This window comes from Anser anser (genome assembly GCF_964211835.1).
Source record: "Anser anser genome assembly, chromosome: 5".
In the NCBI taxonomy this organism is placed as follows: domain Eukaryota; kingdom Metazoa; phylum Chordata; class Aves; order Anseriformes; family Anatidae; genus Anser; species Anser anser.
Genome location: NC_139725.1, coordinates 35,130,035 through 35,150,234, shown reverse-complemented (window position 1 = coordinate 35,150,234; position 20,200 = coordinate 35,130,035). Strand labels below are relative to the sequence as shown.

The following is a 20,200-nucleotide window of genomic DNA, read 5'->3' as shown; positions in this document are numbered from 1 at the left end:
AGGGTAAGATAAACGTCTTGAGTCACTTTTTGAAAGTACACTCACTGTTGTACCACATCCAGTGACATATCATGGGAATCTACACAGGGGAAAGTGAACTGAGGATTGGCCCCAGGGCAAAATAAGTGGAACGGTTTCTAAGATCTCCTTTCTAATAGGAATTCATAGTCTCTGAAGGTCCTCTGTAGAGGTACTTTTCTACCTCCTATAAAACTTGGGGCAGTTGTAAAGAGAGAAAGCATCCCTGGACTGCTCCAGAGAAGCGGGAGCACAGATTTACGGCATGTTCTTTCCTCTCTCCCTCCTGTAAGGCTCTCAAACTTTCCTCTCTCCACTGATTGCATAAACATCATGGCAAACTCACAGTTGGTCCTTGGAGGTGGGTCCCAAGTCTCTTGGAAGCAGTCAAGAGGAGGGGGGCCAGCGAGGCCTCCAGGCGCTCCTCTACACGCTCTGTCCCAGCGTCATGGCAAACCACACCCGAGGCCTGGCGCTAGAAATGGAAACTCTGGCACACAAACCTCCTGGTACTTCGAAAAAGCTGGCTTCAACCAGGCGACTCTGAAAAGATGAGGTCTGGGTTATTCAGGAAAAGGTTTCCAGAGGAGAGAGCGAACGGACTGAGTCAGCTCTGAGGGAGTGAGCCAAAAGGCCACCACGCTGAGCTGCGGTGAGGCTGCTCCCCAACCCCAGGAGAGCGACCTACGCCTCACTCAGAACCGGGGAACAGGAGCTCTAGGTGGGCACGGGCCAGCTGCAGCTCGCAGTAACTAATTAACTGAGCCCCAGCCCTGCAGACACGACAGGAGCCCAGCTCCCTGAGCGCCGGACAGGCGGCTCCTCACAGTGCTGCCTCCCCCCTCAGGCGCCCGCCATGCCGGGGGGCAACCCCGCTGCGCGCCCCCCCAAGTGCTTTAAGCGACACCCCACAAAACGCAGGGCTACCCCGAGCCCAGGCCCGTGACGGGACGGCGGGAGATCCAGCACCGCTCCCCCGCCCCGGCCCCACCTGCCCGCACGGTCCCGTTAATTGGCTCAGGAGGGGCGGGCAGGCGGCAGCCCCGCCGCCCCCGGCCTGCCCCGAGCTCCGGGCCGGGCCCGCCCCGCCGGGAGCTGCTGGAGGCGGGGCGGGAGCCCCCGCGTCCCGCTGCTGAAATAGGGGGAGGGCCCGGCCCGCTCCCAGCCCAGGTGGCCGCTGCCCGCCGAGCCGCGCCGCGACGAGCCGAGCCGCCTGCGAGGTAAGCGGCGGGGTCACCTCCGCCGGGGCGGCTCTCGGCCCCATTCTCCGGGAGGAGCTGGGGGTCCCCGCGGCTCCTGCCCGCGGTGCGCTGGGCGGCTGCGAGGGAAAAGTTTCCTCGCGGAAAGGGGGCGGCTGGGGGAGGCGCTGCCCGGCCGGGCGCTGCCTGCGGGCGGGGAGCGGCGCCGAGACCCCCGGGGGGGGGGCGCGGGGTTGTTCCCCGGGAGGGTGTTGGCGGGGGGCCGGGGCACCCCCCGGCAGGGCTCCGCCGCCCCGTTCCCCTCGCAGCCCGGCCGCCAGCCTGACCTTCAGCTGGCGCTGGGGGCTCCGCGGGCCGCCCCCGCTCCCCTCCCCCGGGGCCAGCGCCTCCGCCCCGCGGCGGGCACAGGGCCCCTTTGTGGCGGCTCCGCGCCCGGCCCCTGCCCGCTCCGAGAGCGGAGCCGCGGGCTCAGGCAGCGCCGTGCTGAGGGGCGAAGCGGCTCCCCCGAGGGCTGGGGGCTGCCCCTTGTCTCCTGGGGGGAACTTGTCGCTGTTCCCTGCCGTGAGCCGGGCGGCCCTGGCTCTCTTATCCTCCCCCTCCGTCCTGGGGTCGGTGTCGATGAGAGGAGCGCGGGGCTGTGGTGGCTGTGCCCGGCCCGGGGCAGGACGCCGGGGTTACCGTGTCCTCTCCGTCCCGGGGCAGGCGAAAGCTGATAAACATGGAGGGTATTAGTGGGCCTCAACACCCGGCGCTCGGTCTGCGATTTGTCACCGCTCGCAGGAGGAGGGATCTGCCATCTCCGCGAGGCTATCAATAAGCGAAGTTAGCGTGGCCCAAATGCGTTAACCAGTTTCGCTGCTTTTTGTGCCAACTATGTGTGCTTTGCTTGCTTCAGTTCTTCAAGCTCTGAGTTGTCCCTAGGTGTGGGGGTGAGGAGGAGGTTAGCCGACCACCTCCGGCGGCGTGCTCCTGGCCCTAGGAAGTGGTCTGGCCTCCTCGTCTGCTCTGCAGCCTCCGCACCCAGCAGGTGCTCCCTGCCTCCTGCGGTGGGAGACGAACCTCTCTCCCCTTCAAGTCCACTGCAGATCTAATTTGCACAAAGATATTTCTGATACTGCACTAATTGATGGCAATACAAAGCCCTAGCAGAGCCTCCTGCTCCACCCTGGAATGCAGATGTCACCCAGAAGTCGCTAAGCCTCGCGACGATTCAAGCAATGTTCAGTGCGTAATGGGCGCAGAATGCATGGCTGCAGCGTGTAGGCTAAAATGACAGGGTCTGGACGGTCCCGGCTCCAGGTGTGAGCTGGTCCCTGGGTGGAGTCTGAAGGGAGCTTCTCCCTGCGCATTGCGTAACTGAGCACATTCTTTTCGGGAGGGATTCACCTTTCTGTGAAGTGTGCAGTGTACTCCGTGTGAGACGGACTGTGTTCTGCTTTGGCAATGCTTTGTGTTATTAATAGTGCCTCACAAGAAGTTCCCGAAAATATTCACTAGATCGTACTTCCAGTTGCAACTTGGAACAGAATGAGTGCCTGAGCTGGGTTAGCTGCGTGCTGCCTTCCCTATTCTGTGCCCACTGTATTGTATTGCTTTATTGTTTTTTGATCTGTTTTTTTTCCTGACCTGTGAGTTTGCGCTTCTCTGGCTTGCCTGCACTTGTTCTATTAAGGACTGTCTTCCTTCTTGGGTTGTAAAGAGTGGTAACTTCACCGTGTTGGTAGGTGTAGGTGCTCACCTGGAATTCCATTATCAAACTTCAGTGAGTAAGGACTGTGTGTGAGCTGGCTGTACCAAAATGTCGCAGGTCCTTGGCACTGTGTATAACCAAATTATAAAAGCCTCACAACCTCGTAGACCCAAATTCAGTTCTTTAGAGGACAGTGATGCTTTTAATCATGCTAGGTCATTATGGATTATACAAGAACTAGCCTGACTTTTTGGGGCTTTCCATGGATGAACATGAGCTTACAAGCCATCACCACCCCTAAAATATATATATATATATATGCACATGTGAAGATTCAACAGTGCAGTCAGGTATATCTGTAATGTGACTAATCTTAGAAGATGACTGTAAAACTGAGAAACAGATGAGGCACTACACTAGGGGCAAGATCAGCTCTTGTTAAAAATGTCATTGTATCTCAGAGTGGCAAATACTATATATTCTTTATTCCGGCAATCTTGAGGGCTGGAGATTATTCAGTAGTTGTTGTTTAAACTGTTTGGTTCATGTGATGGCTGGCATCCAGGGATTGAACTGGAGACCTCAAAAGTATCTGCCTATAGCCTGAGTGGAAAAAACTATGCTCTTGATTAGAAAGCAGTAATAAACTGCCTCTATTTTGTTCCATCAGCTGATCAGTAATATGTGAAGTTAGGCTGCTCATGAGAGTTCATGGGGAAATTCCTAAACAATGGGAGAGCTGTTTAAGCCCTTTGAGGCGCTCTTATCTTCCTAAAACAGGCTTTCTGATCGGGCAAGCTGTTCTATCATACTTACATAGCGTGATGGGTGTAGATAGTGCTGTATGACAGGGAGCTGTGTCAGAGAGATTAAAAAAAAGCCTTAGCCTTAATCTGAAGGCCGTAGTGGGTGAGACAGAAAACAGTGACTAGTGTATCTGGGGGGTTTCATGGAGAATTTGGGCTTCAGCTCTTTGAAGAGTAACAGAAGAGCTTTGCATTGTTGGAGCAGTTCAGAAGCTGTTCAAGAGGTAGCTTATTGCCCGCTACCTTGTGGCACAGTGAACACTAATTTAACCTCCAAATGCCTTCTGACCATTTGGGCACAATTTTTTCCAGCACAAAGTGTAATGTTAATGCAAAGAGCCTGGTGTGCCCTCTGCTGTAATCATCCGGCTTTGTTTCAGTGACTCGTACAAGAGTTTCATGTCCCTTCAAGCTGAAATGTGGGCTGAAGCTGGGTAATGCCGTGAAGCAATGTGTGTGACTGGCATCCTAATCATATTTCTGCCTTCAGTGGTTTCTCCTGTCTGTGAATGGCACAATGGGAAAGAGCCTTTCAGACTCGTGACAGTTGGAATTTGTGCGTTAAATCTGGTGGTTGTCACTGGGCATTGTAGTTTGCTCAAGAGGCATGTGAGGGATCTCCATGGTACCAGGGGCCTGGATCCAGAGGCATTAAGCTTGGGGGGGTGGGAGGTGGGTTATGCTCTCCTAGTAGACGATCGCAGTAGGACTGTTTGTTGTGACCTGCATGGGCTGCAGCACTGCATTATAGAAGTGTGAGGTAGGCTTGTTACCTGACCCTGACAAGGGCAAGAAACCTTTGTGGAGGACCTGGAGACAATGAGCATGTTTCACTTCTTGAATAATTCTAGATGCTTGTTTTTGCTTCTTGGTGTCCTTAATCAGCCCTTTCTTGTACCAGCACTGCCTACCCCATTGCCTGGAAACCTCTGTGAAAGCCTGGTGTTGACACCAGCAGGCTTTTACCCCAATAAAACGAACAACAAAAACAGTTTTTTGAGCTGTGGGATAGGAGCTGCTTCCAGAAGCCACGAGGGAGGAAACAATGCCCACTGGATTGCTCTGTTTGTGCATTGACTTTAAAAAAGGTCCTGGTATTCTTTCCTCACATGTCTGTTTGGGTCCTGAGGATTAGAAACTGAGATCTGTGCTTTGGCCAATGGGCTGAGGAAGCAAATGACGTTCCAGTGATGCTCAGCAGTTGAAATTTATTCTGTGATATGTGCCCTTTGGACTGAGTAACACATTCCTTTGTAGCCTCTTGGAGTTTTGTTGATAACACCTGGAATATGAAGTATATTTATATTAATAGACGTGTTCTTCAGCTTGATATTCAAAAATGTATTTGAAGAGGGCTGAAGAGACAATACTGAAAATGAGGACCAGATTCTGTGCAGGTAATCTGAAAGTAGACAAAAGCTGTCGCAAGACATACTGTATGTGATCTCCAGGATGAACGTGTGAGGTATGAATATTCACAGTGCAGGATAGTTCTTCATGGCTGCCCTCTTCAACCTTGTTATCTGTGCAGTCTCCAGGAAATATGTCAAAAAGACACAGGGTACCTTTACCAATAGACTATCTACAAAGCAATTGAATCTGCTAAATGCTTCTTGGACCAGGAGATGCTATGAAGGGAATCTAAATTGCTGAATGTTCTCTAAACTCCACAGAGCAAACATTTTTTCTGGGACCAGGCATGTAAAAAAGAAGGCTCTGGTTGTGTAAAATAACTTTGTTTAACCTCCTGCCTGTAGTCCTGCCACTTCATATGGTACTGAAGGCTGCCTTACGCTTGCATCTTTGTTTAGATGTTCCTGTGAGGAAGCAATGGAGGAAACCTATCTCTGGTGACAAAAGGTGACCAAAGAGCTTTGCCATCACCTAACTGACCGCAACATAAAACAAGCAATGAGTGTGATGCTTTACCTCTTTCTTCTCCTTTACTGTAAGGGATGTTCTAGCACTCAGTCTTATTTTATTCAGTTTTCCTTCCAAAAAGTTGCTTGTATCTCCTTCTACAGCCTGTTTGGGGACTGAGCAGGGAACAGGATGAACTTTGGAAACACCCTGATGAATTTTCAGGTTCTTGTCTGCATTATGTGAATATTTGGAAGGAAGGCTTTCATGGAAGCAACAAAGCAGGTAAAGGAACCAGAAAGTAAGACGTATGAGGAGTGGCTGAGGGAACTGAGTTCATTCTGGAGAAGAGGAGGTTGAGGGAAGACCTTATCACTCTACCTGAAAGGAGGTTATAGTGAGGTGAGTGTCTGTCTCTTCTCGGGTGGTAATTGGTAGGGTGTGAGGAGATGGCCTCAAGTTGCACTGGGGAGATTTAGAGTGGCTATAAGGAAGAATCCCTTCACGGAAGAGGTGGTTAGACACTGGAACACCTTGTCCAGGGAGGTGGTGGAGCCCCCATCCTTGGGGGTATTTAAGAGATGTGTGGATGTGGTACATAGGGGCATGGTTTAGTGGTGGACTTGGTAGTTTTAGAGTTAATGGTTGGACTTGATTAAGGGTCTTTTCCAACCTAAATAATTCTATGATTTTGTCTAATACACAGTAAATCAGCTTTTACCAAGTAAAACCAGAAATCTGTTTGAGAGATAAAGAAATATACTACTTTGAATTCATTGTGCATATGATTGCCATGTACTCTGTCTACATGACAAAAATATTTGCCAAGTTCATCTCCCATTTCCCCCCTTCCTTTAAAGGACAGTTAAGTGAAACTGCATATTGGTAAAATGAAGCCAAGAGCTTCCTTGTATAGAGAGGTATGCAGAACTGCAGCTGGGTTAAAAAAGTGCACCTTCCCAATGGAAGGGGCAGAGAAGCCTGGTTGGAGACATTGTTTCACTACACCACAGAGCAGTCAAGGAACTGCAGGAGGCTCGGTGCTAGAATGGTGCTAAGTGGCCTGCGGCTCTTCTGAAGGCTGTTGGGTTGCAGCCTGCTCCCTTAAGGCTCCCTAATGCATTCAGGTAAACTTGATCCCTGCTCTGGGGGTTACAAGGTGACTCAATCACAGAAGGAGAATATTCCATTGATATAAACTAACTGCAGTTACCTGAGGTTGGGGAAAAAGCAAACACCAGCACCACACGGTTATTTCTTTTCTTTACTCTGGGCTGGGTGAGGATGGCGCATTCTGTTCTGTTTGGATCACTGCTGTTCATTTACAGATTGAAACAAAACAGCTTCCTTACTCAAAGCCTAGCTGGAAGTGGGCACACTTGCTCAGCCTGCTGTTGCAATCTCCTTTAATACTGGAGATCTCCTACATCCTATTGGAAAGGAAAACAAAATTTTTCTTGGTGAAACAATTTCTGCCTGGTACAGCTATGTTGGTCAGGAATCTTAACCTTTAGATCAGCAGTGATGTGTTGGCAGAAGCCTATCCTGTAGCCTTGGCCCCTGAGAACTGGACAGGGAATAGCTAAAAAATATGGAAAGTATTTTGTCTGAACACTTTAAAAAAAAAAAACCACTTGGGGTTACGGCACAGTGAGATGTCTGCAGGATATTAGCTTGTTCTGAATCTGGAGGAGACCAATATAAAGAAGCTGTGGTCTGAAGCTAGAGAGAGCACTGAAGCAGCACGTAGACTCAGGAGGTCAGCACCTTAAGCGGAGGAGGATTCTGTCTGTACTTTTGTACTTTGGTATAACCATTGAGAATTTTGCTGGTGGACAGCCACGCGGTCTCTGGAGAATCATTGTTTTGGAGACGAGCTTCTGTTAGAGGCTTGCACATAGCTGAAGTGACCTTTGTGTGCAGTCAGTTACTGCTCCGCCTGATGTCTCTGACCTCTTCCTGGCTGGAGAGATCTTTCTCTAAACTGCACGAGGCAGCCCTGGCAGGCTTCAGCGAGTGGCTGAGAAACACTGGTTTGTAGGCCCTTTCCCAGGCAGGTGACTCTAGCAAGGGTGTGACCACAGCAATAGGGTAAGCATCCCAGGGGGATGTTTTGCTGGGTAGAAGTCACTTCAGGTATACAGGCTTCTTGGAGGATCTTGATGTCACTTGGTACTCCTCTAGCTGTGGAGAACTGGCCTCTCTCTGGTAGGTGTGTCCGCCTGTAACTATCAGTGCCCCTACGTAATGGCAGTGGAGAGCACCTTACTGGGCATCGTTACAGTTCAGAGCTATTGGATGCACACATGTAGAGATGAGGCTGGAAAGGAAACCCTGTCCCATGCTTTGTTTCACCCTTTCCATCAGGGGCCTTCCTAGCACTGCTGTACCAGTAACAGTCCCACTTATTATGCTGCTGGAGTTCTGTGTGCCTTCCTGGCTTCAGCTCTAGCTCCTTTCTGACAACAAGTTACCAAAAAATGGTGTTTTCATGGCAGCCGCTCTGGAAGGGGAGGGTGGACTGTTGTCCTTTTGTGTCTTTGGGTTGTTCAGATTGAAATGTTTATCTGCAATCTACACCAGAAGCGCCCTGGAGTGAAAACAAAACCTCTCCCACTGCCTGCTGTACAGGAAAAGTGACTCTTTGGGAATCAAACAGATTGGTTGCAGAAATGTCACGCTGCAGCTTTGAGGTGTTACTGTTGTCCTGAGGTGGAAATGAGTTAGTAGCCCTTTTCTGATTAAGACTCTTGCTTAGCTTGTCTGGAACACCCCTATAGGAACTGGTCCATAATAAAAATGTCCGTCACCAAAGCCCAGTCACTTGATAAATATAATTGAACGTTTTCCTTCATCTGCCTGGATGCAGTGCTTGCTGTTGTACTCAGGAAAGGTGGAAAGGGGACTCTGTTGGGCAGCAGGCCTTGCCTGGCACGGTGTACAAGCTCTACTTCTGTGGAAGAGTTCCTGCAGGTGTGTATGCACCAGCCCTTGGAGTGTGTGTAGAGCTCAGAGGCTGGTTCTTGGCAAACCTAGCAAAACAATTGCTCACAAGGAGTCTCAGGAGGCAGTCAAGCAATGCACAGAAGTGATGCCTTGGGCATTTGGAGTCTGGAAGCACTAGAGCGTGGTGTAGAGGGAAGAGGATTTTTGTGGCTTATGCGCCTTAGGGAAAAGTTTCTGAAGTCAAGAGTGATTATTACTATCTGGCCTAGAAGCTTTAATTGTGGATCAGAACCCTGTTGTACTAGTGTTGTGTAAACACGAAACAAAAAGGCCTGCTTAGTAGTGTGGTGCCAGATGCACACACTTGGAAGTGAAGGTTTTTAGCCTGACCTCTCGGTCTGAGGGTGGGGAGTTGTGGTCTGAGATCTGACTGACCGGAGCAGGGGTGAGATCGACGTGATTAAAGGTGGAAACAGCTCTGCTGTGACAAGTGCTCTGACTTTTCTTATAGTGGAGCTCTTCACCAGTGAATCAGTCATGAGCCACTCGGCCCTTCTGCAATTGAAGACCAAGAGCTGTTTTTGGATAACTTGCTGTGTTGGTCAAAATGAGAGCAGATATTTGGGGGATGGAGGGGAATACCTTTCTTTTAAAACACTATTAGCAGCAAGGCTTCTATCTATGCATAAATCTCATTTGTATGGTTTATTTTGCCTACTTGCCATCACTGGTTGTGGTGTCTGCGATGCCTTCATCTGCACTTCTGCGGAAGGGAAGTGACTAGAGATGTGGGTGCTCTCCCTGCTTCCTGGGAGAGCTCCTCATGCAGGAGCTGCAGTGAGGTCTCATTCACTTAACTGTAAGAAATGGACGAGGGAAGCAGGAGGGGGAAGAAACATTCCTCTGCTCTGCAAATTTGATGTTGGGCCCCTCTTAGCAGAGGTGGCAGTGGCATCAGAAAGTCTTGGTGTTGATCCACGCAACTGCAGGTCATCCTGTACAGGCTCTGCCAACCTTCCTGAGCGACACGGTGGCTCCTGCTCCATCAGGCTGTCCACAGGGTAGCACTGGCATCTCCCCACCTTGCTGTAGAACAGCCTTTGGCACATGTAACACTTGTCTGCTTGCTTTTCCTGGCAAACTCGCGTTTTCCCTGGTCTCAAGCTCTTGGTAGCTCCCAAAACATATGATGTTTGGGGAATAACCAGGCATGAGGGGGTGGAGTGGCAATCTATTTGCTCTTCTTGGGCTGAGGGTGACAGCAGCAGCTGTTCTTCAGCCCCCGTGTGCACTGCTAAGTACCATCCCTATGTCTGCACGCAGATCCAATTTGATCTGCTGACTGACATGGGCTCATGGAGTATGTAAAGTCCAGAAAAAGCCTGGCAGAAAAGGGTCCTCCTTGTTCTTTGACCTTTCTGCTTCTACCAGGACCCTTTTTCTTGGACTTTTATGAAGTCTATACAACTACTATTGAAATAACCTATTCTGCTGGGCGCTACTTGGGTCATAGAGATTAACCTGTAGAAACGTTAAACTATTTTATTTGATCACCCAGCTACTGTGGTGGTGGTTTCAGTAGAGCTTTAAGCTGTGGGATACTTTGCCATGTGATATCGTTGATGCTGAAAATTCACGTGTGTTCAAATGCAGACTGGAGAAGTTAATGGAAGAGTGATTCATGGGGTGTTTCTGAATTCATAGGTGCCACGTTCAGCTCAGGAAGTTCCTGTCAACAAATGGTTAGAGGCTTGGAAAGTACGCAGGGAAGCATCATGTATGCTTGCTCTGTTCTCCAAGCAAGGAAAAAATAGCTGCTTTTGGCCACTGGCTACGAAGCATATGCGGTGACAAGGACCCTTAGTCTGATCCAGCGCAGCTACTATTATGTTTCAGAGCCTGCTAGTCTTAGTGATAGTAAATCCAGTTACTTGGGTTTGTAACTCCCAAGAAATTTGAGCCGTGCCTCCTTATTTTAATGTGGAAACTGTAGAAATAATGGATTTGGGTTCCTCCTTTCTTTACTGACTGACCAGGCAAACAAGCATGCTGTGACACACAAGCTTTCCACATTTACCCCTGAATTCTAGCACGCTGTAGTCAATCTGAATCGGAAACCAGAGATGGAAGGCATGTTTGTGATTCATTGCTTCCCGATAAAGAAGTAGGGATGGGGGCAGAGTGGGAGGGAAGGGTGGAAAAAGTGATACAGTCTTAATGGGTGATATCTAATTGAGCTATGTCTTCATGAGGAGAAGCGTGCTTTGTTTTAAATGTAGTTACCGAGTCCTTTGTCTCCTTTTCATCTTTAGGGAAAAGGGGTGGGAAGAAGTGCATGTCTGTCCTTCCCTTCTTTTCTTGAAGCCTGCCATGTCTAAATGTGTGGCAGCAGTGCCTGGAGGCAGTGGGCTTTCCTACCAGACAGTGTACAGTGAGGGGGGTCAGGCCCCACCACCCAGTGCCTGGGGTGTGCTTATTTTAGGCCTTGCTGGCTTTGGGCTGTTCCCTTTGCTCAGCTGTTGTGATGCTGCTACCTTTCCTGCACAGTGCTGTCATGCCGCCCCAAATAGTTTCTATTTTAACTTTCTCTGGGGCTAGGTCTTGTGACACAAGGATTTGGCATCTCTCCTACGTGCTGGAACGTGGCATCTTCGGAGGCACAGTGGCTGCAGCTGCTATATCAGAGGGTGCCCCTCCTAGTAGCTGGCAGAAGGGGGACACCCCTATCGCTGCTCTGGGGCTGGGATGCCTCAGAAAAGGCAGCATCCCTGCGAAGAAGCAGCACTGTCTAACTGCCTGTCTCTCTCTCTCCTCCAGTCTGTTGTAAGGAGTTTGAAGAGCTCAGGACATACTTGCCAGCTCCCTGCTGCTCTCCTGTCATCTCTCTCTCAGGTACGTGGTTACTGGGGGCAATGCTGAGTTGTGCGCCCTGGAAGCACACAAGATGGCTTTGCAGCCTGCCTAGGGATGGTGGGGAGGGAGGACGGGGACAGCTGCTGGCATGAGTGGAGATGTTCTTCAAGTTTCAGAGCTCGTGCATCTGCACATCACGTCTCATTTAACAGCTTGATTGTGTGACTGGAGTTCAGCACTTCCAGCCTTCTGGGGAAACCCAGAGGAACAGCGTTAATGTGCTTCTGACAGTCAATAGCATGTGAGACTGGGCAAACAGAGCCCAATTGTTTCTGGAAGAAATGGAGGAAATTCCTGCAGTCTGTGTTGGGGTGCTTATGAGGTGGCTTGCACTACAGCAGGCACACTGAGAAGGGTTTGCAGGAGGTGGGAGACAGGCACTCCTGACCTGATCTTAGTTTCTGCTGTGTGCTCTGTGGGCTGGCAGAATGAGCAGATACCTCTCTGGGGTGTGAGGGAAGCTTTTTATAACTAGGAATGTGCAAGAGGAGAAGTGGCAGCAAAGGACATCTATGCTGCATTAACCCAGGCTTGCCCAGAGGGTTTGTGTGTGAGCAACTGGCTTGGGCCTCTTTCCATTGCTCCTCATTCCTGCACAAAAGCATCCTTGAACTTCTCCCCAGGGATTTCAGAGTCACACCACATCAGGAGCAAAGCAGCAGCACAGGCTTGTACGGGGAATGGGCAAAAGTTCTGAGACAGAGGATGAGGAGCACCTTTCACCTTCTAGCCTAGATTTTGAGCCTAGTGAGGTGACAGACTTGAGTGTAATGGAAACAGTGGCACTACAGGGATGTTTTTAGGGAAGCCGTGTGGCAGGGTAACCAGCATGCATGCTGCAGTGCCATGTGGCTGCGTATGCCTCTGCGTGTTCCTGTAGTTCTGCTCAAGCCCAGCTCAGGTGGTGGGCAGCTTATCGGGCTCCTCCCCACTCACAACATGCCTGACTGCTCAGCCTCGTTTTCTCCAGTCAGTTGTTGTAATCCTGACTCACGGGGAAACTGGAGTCATCTCTGCTGATGGAGGATTTGAAGTGATCAAAGACTGGTTTCAAATAGCTGTAGCTACTTCAGCTTCTGTAGCTTTTGCTGCCTTCCTGAGGGCCTTGGTTAAAAAAAGAATCTCTGCAGGGGTGGTTGGTGCTGCTCAGAAGTATTGGATTCACTGCTGTCTCTAGGATCTGCTCAGCTGAAGTTTGAGATTGTCTCCTACAAGAAGGCTTGACCAGTGCTGTGTTAGAAATCACTTTTCTCTCTCCTCAGCTTAACTGAAATCTGCAAAAATTCCTTGCTGCAAGAAAACGGGGGTGATGTCATCAGAAGATGATGCTGGCGGGGAGGCTCCTGGGGGCAGTTTCTGGGAGGTAAGGAAGGATAATTGGGGTGTGAGGGAGGTAGGAAGGAATGTCTTACCTCCCACCCATGGAATTAAGGGGTTGAGTTTCAGGTTCACAGGTGACATGTTGCTCCTGGGGAGTGGAAGGGAGGAGCTGTGGGGTGGTTCAGTAACATGTCTGTTACTGCAAGGAGGAGGTAACCCTTTCCTCTGCTGATGCTGTGGAATGAGACTTCCTTGTTCAGCTGACACTGATCAGAGCTGTGAGAGGCAAAGAGCATCTTGGTGTCCTCCATTGCTCTGCCTGACAGAGCACCAGAGGCGGGTCTGAACCCAGCTGCAGGTTCCAGGAGGGTCTGCGCTCCCTCCCAGTGCAGTGCTTGACCTCCTGCTGTCTGTTCTGAAGGAATGTGAAGGTGCAGTATAAATGACCATGTATGAAATTTCAGGCTGGAAACTACAGGCGGACAGTGAAGCGTGTGGATGATGGCTACCGGCTCTGCAATGACTTGATCTCCTGCTTCCAGGAGCGAGCCAAGATAGAGAAGAACTACGCCCAGCAGCTAACAGAGTGGTCCCGTAAGTGGAGGACCAATGTGGAGAAAGGTAAAGTTGGCAGGCTGGGCTACGAGCAGGATAATTGCACTGAATTCCTAGGGTGCTCTATCGTACTGAGGTGAGGTTGTTTCCTTGGGGGGGACAGGACCCTCTTTTCCAGAAAGGGGGGTGCGAATTTCTTGGGCATTGTTTTTTTGTACGTGTATTTTTTGTAGGCAGTTCTTCGATTTACTTTTAGAAGTCTTCCTCTTCCTCTGCGTTGTCAGGTGTTTGGTTACAAAAAAATATTTTTAGTGTCGCAAGTCCTTGGCCAGTCCAAACCTTAAATCGAGCTGCAGATCTCCCACTTGAAATGGCCAGCCATGACAGCCAGTCTGGGTGCTGCCTTTTGGGACTGAGTGGAGACCAGTCAGTGCTGACTTACATGATGGAGCAGAGTTATGGAAGTGACTCCAAAGTGATAGATGCATGTAGGAGGAGGAAAATGCGTGTCTTTTCCTGTGGGCAGGAGGTATAAGAGCCCCTCTGGTGCTTGTTCCTGCAGGTCCGCAGTATGGTACTCTGGAGAAGGCCTGGCATGCTTTCCTGACAGCTGCAGACAGACTTAGTGAAATCCACTTAGATGTCCGGAACCACCTGGCTGGCGAAGATTCGGATAAGATCAAGGCCTGGCAGAAGGAGGCCTACCACAAGCAGATGATTGGGGGCTTCAAGGAGACAAAGGAGGCAGAGGATGGGTTCCGCAAGGCCCAGAAGCCCTGGGTGAAGAAGATGAAAGATGTAAGCAAAGTGTGAATGGGGAAGGAGGGATGAGGGTGATCCAGCTGGCTGCCGGAATGTGGGTGCCACTAGGCAAAGTAGGTAGCAGGGAATACCACAGAGGGAGGGATGTCTAGCTGGTCTCGGTGGTCTTGTAGCTTCCTTCCTGTGTAAGAAGAGTTTAGTAACAGGCTTGGTGTTCCTGCACGGCAGGTTAGCACTACGAGATCATCTGGAGATACCTGTTCCCATGGTTGGCTAAACACCAAATCGGCATTTCTGTTTGTCCTGAGACAATTGCTGCTGCCTGTAACAAAGTGTTAATGTGCTCTCTGAAGGACAGAGGATCTCTGGTCAGAATCATGACCTTGTCTGCATCGCTCCTCCTACAGGTAGAGACCTCTAAGAAAAACTACCACGCAGCCCGGAAGGAGGAGAAAACGGCCCATACAAGGGAGAACCATGCCAAGGCAGACTCCTCAGTCTCACAGGAGCAGCTGCGCAAGTTGCAGGAGCGTGTAGAGAAGTGCACTCAGGAGGCTGAGAAGGTGAGCATTGAATGGACATGCATCACAAGGATGCGACTTCCAAGGAGAAAGCACTGGTTGCATTGTCACTCAGTGAAATTGCTCCTGCTGAAGGCTGTAAGGAGGTATGAGACTGCATTGTTTTGAAGTTTTAGTGAGTTAGGCTGAGATTTTAGGAACTAAGGCTGAGTGAGGGGTCTATCTTTGGTGTTGAGTAGAATTTCATGTATAAATATACTTGAAAAAAAAAGCAGGGGACTTTTTGCAGGGGGAGGGAGCTGCAGAGCTGAAGACTTGGTTACCAAATGTGGGTGGCTTACTTGCTGACAGGAGTAAGTGTGGAAGGACCTCTGTGGAGGAGGGTGGTAAGGAAGGAAGCATTTCTAAGATACTAGGAGAGCAAAGGATTTGGATAGCAGCTGTGATTTCTTCTATTTTCTGTGCTGTGTGTTCAGCAGTGCAGGGGGAAAGAACTTTAGTCCTGAGCAGGGGGAGTGTCAGTGGTTTGACATCAAGGCAACACATCACTGCTCTCCTCCTGCATTGATACAGTGCAAGGATCAATACGAGAAGATGCTAGAAGAGCTGAACCGCTACAATCCCCGCTACATGGAGGACATGGAGCAAGTGTTTGAGGGCTGTCAAGAAGCAGAGCGCAAGCGATTGTGCTTCTTTAAGGAGATGTTCCTGAATCTGCACCAGCATCTCAACCTCTCCACCAGTGAAAGGTACCAGCCCTGACACAGAGGGGAGATCCTCTACCCTGGGGTGTCCTGGGCACTGAAAAGGGGTGCCAATTCTGGTGTTGGTGAAAGGGAGCTGCATCAGGCAGGTCTTGCTCCTTCCCCTTCTGTCTGACAACTGGCATTTGGTCTCTTCTTCGATTGACCAGTGCAGGCTCCCCACAGAGGATTCTTTCTGCCTCTGAACCCTTCGTCTTCTAGTACCGACCCATGGGTGTGTTTCTGTTCTGTGAAGTGCCTCAGTGTTGTGTGTTATGCCAGTCTGTGGAAGGCAATGGCACCACGTTGCCGTATGTGTAGCAAATAGACCTGTTTTGCCATGAGCAGAGACATTTTAAGAGAGATGATCATGAGCCCATGAGTTGCCCTTAAATAGGGGTTACACAAGGAGGTAGACTTTTCTGGGCTTCTATGCGTTGAGGTGGAGGTAACAAATCTGAGCCACTTCCTTATTTATGTGCAAGAATGTGCCAGGCTCTTTCGATACTCATTTGATGAGCTATGCTGAGAACTGGCAGATGTTAGCTACTCCCACACAAAACAGCTTGCCCTGCTTGCCACACTGCCTCCTCTGCAAAGGTGGCCCTATTCCCCTTGAGCTGAATAGCTTTTGTACCTTTAGTTCTGTGGGATTTGATATGCTGTGTAATTGTGCATGAGGTTATGCTCTTCTCTCCTACTTGGGTCTTGGGGAACCACTGAGGGACTAGTTACTGATGGTTCTGTTTGTTCTTGGTCATAGCTTTCAAGCATTGTATCGAGATCTCTACCAAGTCATCATGGCTGCAGACAACCAGGAAGACCTGAAGTGGTGGCGCAACACTCATGGGCCAGGCATGGCAATGAATTGGCCTCAGTTTGAGGTGACAAAGCATTTCTGGAGTGTTACTATTTCTCACTATCTGCTTTTTTGAAATTGGTGGATTGCTAGTCTTGTGTTGGAAAGACATGTATCAGACATAGCTCTTTCCTTCCCTTTCCAGGAGTGTCTGAGAGCTGGCATTTGGTCATTTTAGGCTAAACCATGCTGATGTCTCTGGTCTTGAAGTGAGGCTCTTTGCTCATCAGACTTGTGATATTAGGATCTTCAGAGACTTTTGTGGGGTTGCAGTCCCTTTAGTTCCTCAAAGGAATGTGTGCAGCCTTGCTGAACTGCAACTACTCAGCCATCCAGTTGCAACAGCAGGGAAGCTGAATTGGTGCTTAGGGACCTGGGATAAGCTCCTATTGTAACTCTTCCCACAGGCCCTCTTGTTGCACCTCGGGATTCAAGAGGAGTGAGCCTGCTCTGTCTGCAAGGCCACTTGGCTGATTGACTGATCAGCCACAACTGAAGCATGACTTGTGTTATTACTCTTCCTTCTGTATTGTCCATTAGAAAAGATGTCCAGAACTCTCATATCTTAATGGCTTGATGGTATTATTACTTCTGCCTGAACAGGAATGGTCCCTGGAAACACAGCGGCCGATCACCAAGAAGGAGAAGAGCGGTAAGATGGCCGATGACGTCACGCTGACCAGCATTTTGCCCGCACGGGATGGTGTTCTTTCACAGACCCCTCTGCAGACAAGGCGAGGGTAAGGACTGAAACCTGGGATACATCCTGTTAGGAAAAGTATAGTCCTGCCCAGGGTAATTAATGAGTTGGATTGACAGGACTGATCTATCTTAACTTGTTGTCTCTTCTGTTTCTAGCCCCATGGCCTTGCCCAAGACAAGGTAGAATAAGGGTGTTAGGGGAGCTCTTTTTGGTCTCATACACCGTCTCACTAGGGGCTGTCCTTGTAAAGGTCCTTCTAGTGCCGAAATCTGGCCTCGTTCAGACTAGTGCTGTGCAAGATTGTGGCAGGTGTTTCCACAATTTCCCTTTCCTTCAGACAAGGTGAAGAGAGTTGGGAACTGGCAGCCTTGTGAGTTAACTGTACTGCTTCCTAAGTGAAGGTATTAGTTTTTTCCCTTGGCATGCTGCTGTGTACTGCCTGACAAGTCTGGGTATAGCTGCTTCCCTTGCCAGGAAGCAAGCAGGAGAATAGGGAGAGGCTGAAGAGACTCATGTCCTGCAGTGCTGTCACTGCCCTGCCTTAAATGATGAACCCTGGCGTAAGTGAACTGGGTGGAAAAGAAGGGGAATATAGGGGTGTCTTGAGGCCATGACTATATTTCAGTCTATTGGATTCAGGGGCCCTATTTGCCAATCTACAGGTCTTCCTATCAAGAGGAGCAGAACAGCTTCTATGACAGCCTGAGGGCACCCACATTTGTGAAGTTAGTATGGAATGTAGCCTCTTCGGGGGTTTCTGGGTTCCAGGTGCCTGTTCTCTGCTGTTCCCTCCCCTCTGCTCTTGCTTCTCACTTAGAAAGTGGCATTCCAGCCACATCTGTTTGGGATGGGAGACCTGTTTTTTTTCCCTGTCTGTCCTGTTCTTGGCTGGAATAACTTTGGACACAGCTGGGCTCTCCATTTTAGGACTGACTGACCTTCCCTGAGTGAGATGGTCTGCTAGAGTAGGATGAGGTCACGAGAAGTATGCATGTGCAGAAACACTGTGAGAATGAGTTAAGCTCCTAGCCCTCAGGGTTCTAATGCTGGGATGCTTTCAACCAAATCTAGTATCTCCCGGTGTCTTGCTATCCCGTTCACCCTGACTTGGCTGTTGGGTCTCTTGCACGTTGTTCTATGGCATAGGAGTCTCTGAGGGGTCAGAGTGGTGCGTGATTCAGGAGGAAGTGGGTGAGATGACTGCCAACTACCATCTTGTCTCCTCTCTGCTTCCACATGTACAGTGGGGGAAAGGAAGACATTTCGGAGTGGTCAGATGAGGACACTCCAAAGAAGTGCCTGGATGCCAACGGGCATGAGGAGGACATAAAGGTACCAGGTGTACGGGTACGAGCACTGTATGATTACACAGGACAGGAGGCTGATGAGCTGAGCTTTAAAGCAGGTACAGAAGCACTAACCTCTTACTAACTTCTTGCCGTCTTCACTTGAGCCAAGTGAATGATTGAAACACTCTTTAAGAACTGGATGTCCATTTGAAAACTGACAACTGTTCTTTCCCTGGCCTGACCCACTGCCAACTGCTGATGATACACCAGGCAGTCCAACCTGTCGTAGATCAAAAGACAGTGAGACCACATACAGTCTGCTTGGATCTTGGTTACAGTGTAGGGAAAGCAGCAAACCCAAGTGGTGAAGTGGATCCTGCCTGCTGTCTCTAAGGCATTTATTCTTTATTAAATGTTTTTCCCTTGTCATTGATATAAATGACTCTTTTCTGAAGTAAAAGAAAGGTGACCACCTATATTGTTCTTTGAAGTAACCAGAAGGTAGATACTCTGGGGAGAAGGCCCACTTGACTGCCATGCACTACTGAAGGCAGAGTTGAGCTGGCAGAAACGGCTATGCAAACTGTGGCTATCTTGAGAATGGATATCCTGGCTCCCAGCAGAGAGGACTGAGTGAGGGAGAACGTCCAAGCAAATAAACCCCTCCCCTTTTTTCTTCCTTCACTTAAACTTATAAATTTAGTTTGAATGTGCCATCTTCTCCAAATCCGAGAGGACATCTGGATCTTGAGTGTCTCTAATCTTGCTCTATGTGGTATCTGCTATAGAAATATGCCCCTCTTTAAAAGGTGCTGTCTTTCAGTAGCAAGGACTTGTGCCTGAGGCCAGTATCTATGCTGTGGTGTAACCATTCTAGTAAACTTCTTAATGCTAACTTATTGCTTTAAAATATGAGTGCTCTGGATCTTGACTCTTTGCTATCTCTTCCTACCCAGCAGATCTAATGGTTAAATAGAGGCATGACTGGTTATATTCAGTCATCCCTTTTTTGAATCTGCTCTGACAAGCAAGAACCAGTAGGGCTCAAGCTTAACAGCAGATGACTTTCTTTCCCAGCATCTGCCAGTGTGGGATGTGCTTACTGATGCAGTAGACCTCCCCCTCTGGCAGATGTATGACTTTCTACTGACAGAAGGGGACCTTTCTGCCCTTTCTTGTAGTAGATACAGGGAGGTTAAAAGCCTTTCCTGGTCATAGTCTGAGAAAGGAGTTGATTCCATGCCTTTCTGGCCCAGCCAGACAGTTCATCATGGAATAGTTCTTCTGGGTCTCTCCAGACAGAGCTTAGCTGCTTTTTACATTTCCTTCCTACCTGCTACAGAGGACTGTTGTCTTCCTTTTTCTTTTTTTTTTCCTTAGAAAAGGATCCCTGAGCATTCTGAGCCCTTTGGCTTATAAGTACTTTCCTCTGAGGAGAAATTTGGGTAGAAATATTGGGAACAAAACTTTATGATGATACAGAGCAGAAGTGCCTTGCCTTAGGGGATGGTACTGACCACAGATACCGAAGAGGTCAATAACTCTGGATTGGATTAAACTGTAGTATGATACTGAGTGTGATAAGGGGGAAAAAGTGTGGGGATTCAGACCAACTGGTCTTTTTTGTTAAAATTCAGAAAAAACAAATGCTATGCTACCTTTTCCAAGGCTGCTTCCTAATGACTGTTTTTGCTTGTAGGTGAAGAACTAATGAAAATTAGTGAGGAAGATGAGCAGGGCTGGTGCAAGGGCCGACTTCTCACTGGCCAGGTTGGACTCTATCCTGCTAACTATGTTGAGAAGGTTGGATCATGATTGCTACTGCCCTGTTAGTGTCTCACAGCCATGCCAGCATCTCTTGCAGAGGTCACTGGGTCACTGCTGGCTCCAATCCGCCTTTGCAGTATATCCAACACCTTCTGGACTCTGAGGGCATGTATTCCATGTAACTAATGCTTCATTTTAAATGCCTAGACCTGTAGGGATTTTCTAATAAATAAACAAGGATGAGTAAGA

General features: G+C 49.3%; 3 protein-coding genes across 13 annotated transcripts in view; 1 reads left to right on the top strand and 2 right to left on the bottom strand.

The window, feature by feature from the left end:
• Positions 1 to 1,391, bottom strand: part of DDB2 (damage specific DNA binding protein 2) — a 17,500-nt gene extending 16,109 nt beyond the window's left edge. For 2 of the 7 annotated variants that reach the window (XM_083839480.1, XM_083839484.1), the window contains exon 1: positions 365 to 984. The gene's annotated coding sequence lies outside the window, so the exon portion shown is untranslated. The other 5 variants (XM_083839483.1, XM_083839481.1, XM_083839482.1 and 2 more) reach the window with 5 other exon arrangements.
• PACSIN3 (protein kinase C and casein kinase substrate in neurons 3) lies at positions 1,090 to 20,200 on the top strand. Of its 4 annotated transcripts, none has more exons than XM_083839493.1 (12): positions 1,090 to 1,238; positions 11,337 to 11,411; positions 12,695 to 12,795; positions 13,217 to 13,373; positions 13,870 to 14,105; positions 14,477 to 14,632; positions 15,164 to 15,339; positions 16,097 to 16,217; positions 16,796 to 16,932; positions 17,558 to 17,620; positions 18,140 to 18,227; positions 19,884 to 20,200. In XM_083839493.1, the coding sequence occupies exons 3-12, from the start codon at positions 12,742 to 12,744 to the stop codon at positions 19,893 to 19,895; spliced, it is 1,200 nt and encodes a 399-aa protein (XP_083695619.1). In that variant the 5' UTR covers positions 1,090 to 1,238; positions 11,337 to 11,411; positions 12,695 to 12,741; the 3' UTR covers positions 19,896 to 20,200. The 4 variants fall into 4 exon arrangements, with proteins under 4 accessions (XP_083695619.1, XP_083695617.1, XP_083695620.1 ...); XM_083839491.1 differs by having other exon boundaries at positions 18,140 to 18,300; XM_083839494.1 differs by lacking the exon at positions 17,558 to 17,620.
• CSTPP1 (centriolar satellite-associated tubulin polyglutamylase complex regulator 1) overlaps positions 4,908 to 20,200 on the bottom strand; it is a 116,637-nt gene continuing 101,344 nt past the window's right edge. For both annotated transcript variants that reach the window (XR_014585428.1, XR_014585429.1), the window contains exon 12: positions 4,908 to 4,995. The gene's annotated coding sequence lies outside the window, so the exon portion shown is untranslated. The remainder of the gene's footprint in view (positions 4,996 to 20,200) is intronic.

What these genes read in the sequence shown, in the direction of transcription:
- PACSIN3 (XM_083839491.1), top strand. Translation starts at nt 12,742, where the DNA reads ATGTCATCAGAAGATGATGCTGGCGGGGAGGCTCCTGGGGGCAGTTTC. An exon ending in CTGGGGGCAGTTTCTGGGAG is followed by an intron (nt 12,796 to 13,216) that starts GTAAGGAAGGAT and finishes ATGAAATTTCAG; the next exon opens with GCTGGAAACTACAGGCGGAC. An exon ending in TGAATTGGCCTCAGTTTGAG is followed by an intron (nt 16,218 to 16,795) that starts GTGACAAAGCAT and finishes CTGCCTGAACAG; the next exon opens with GAATGGTCCCTGGAAACACA.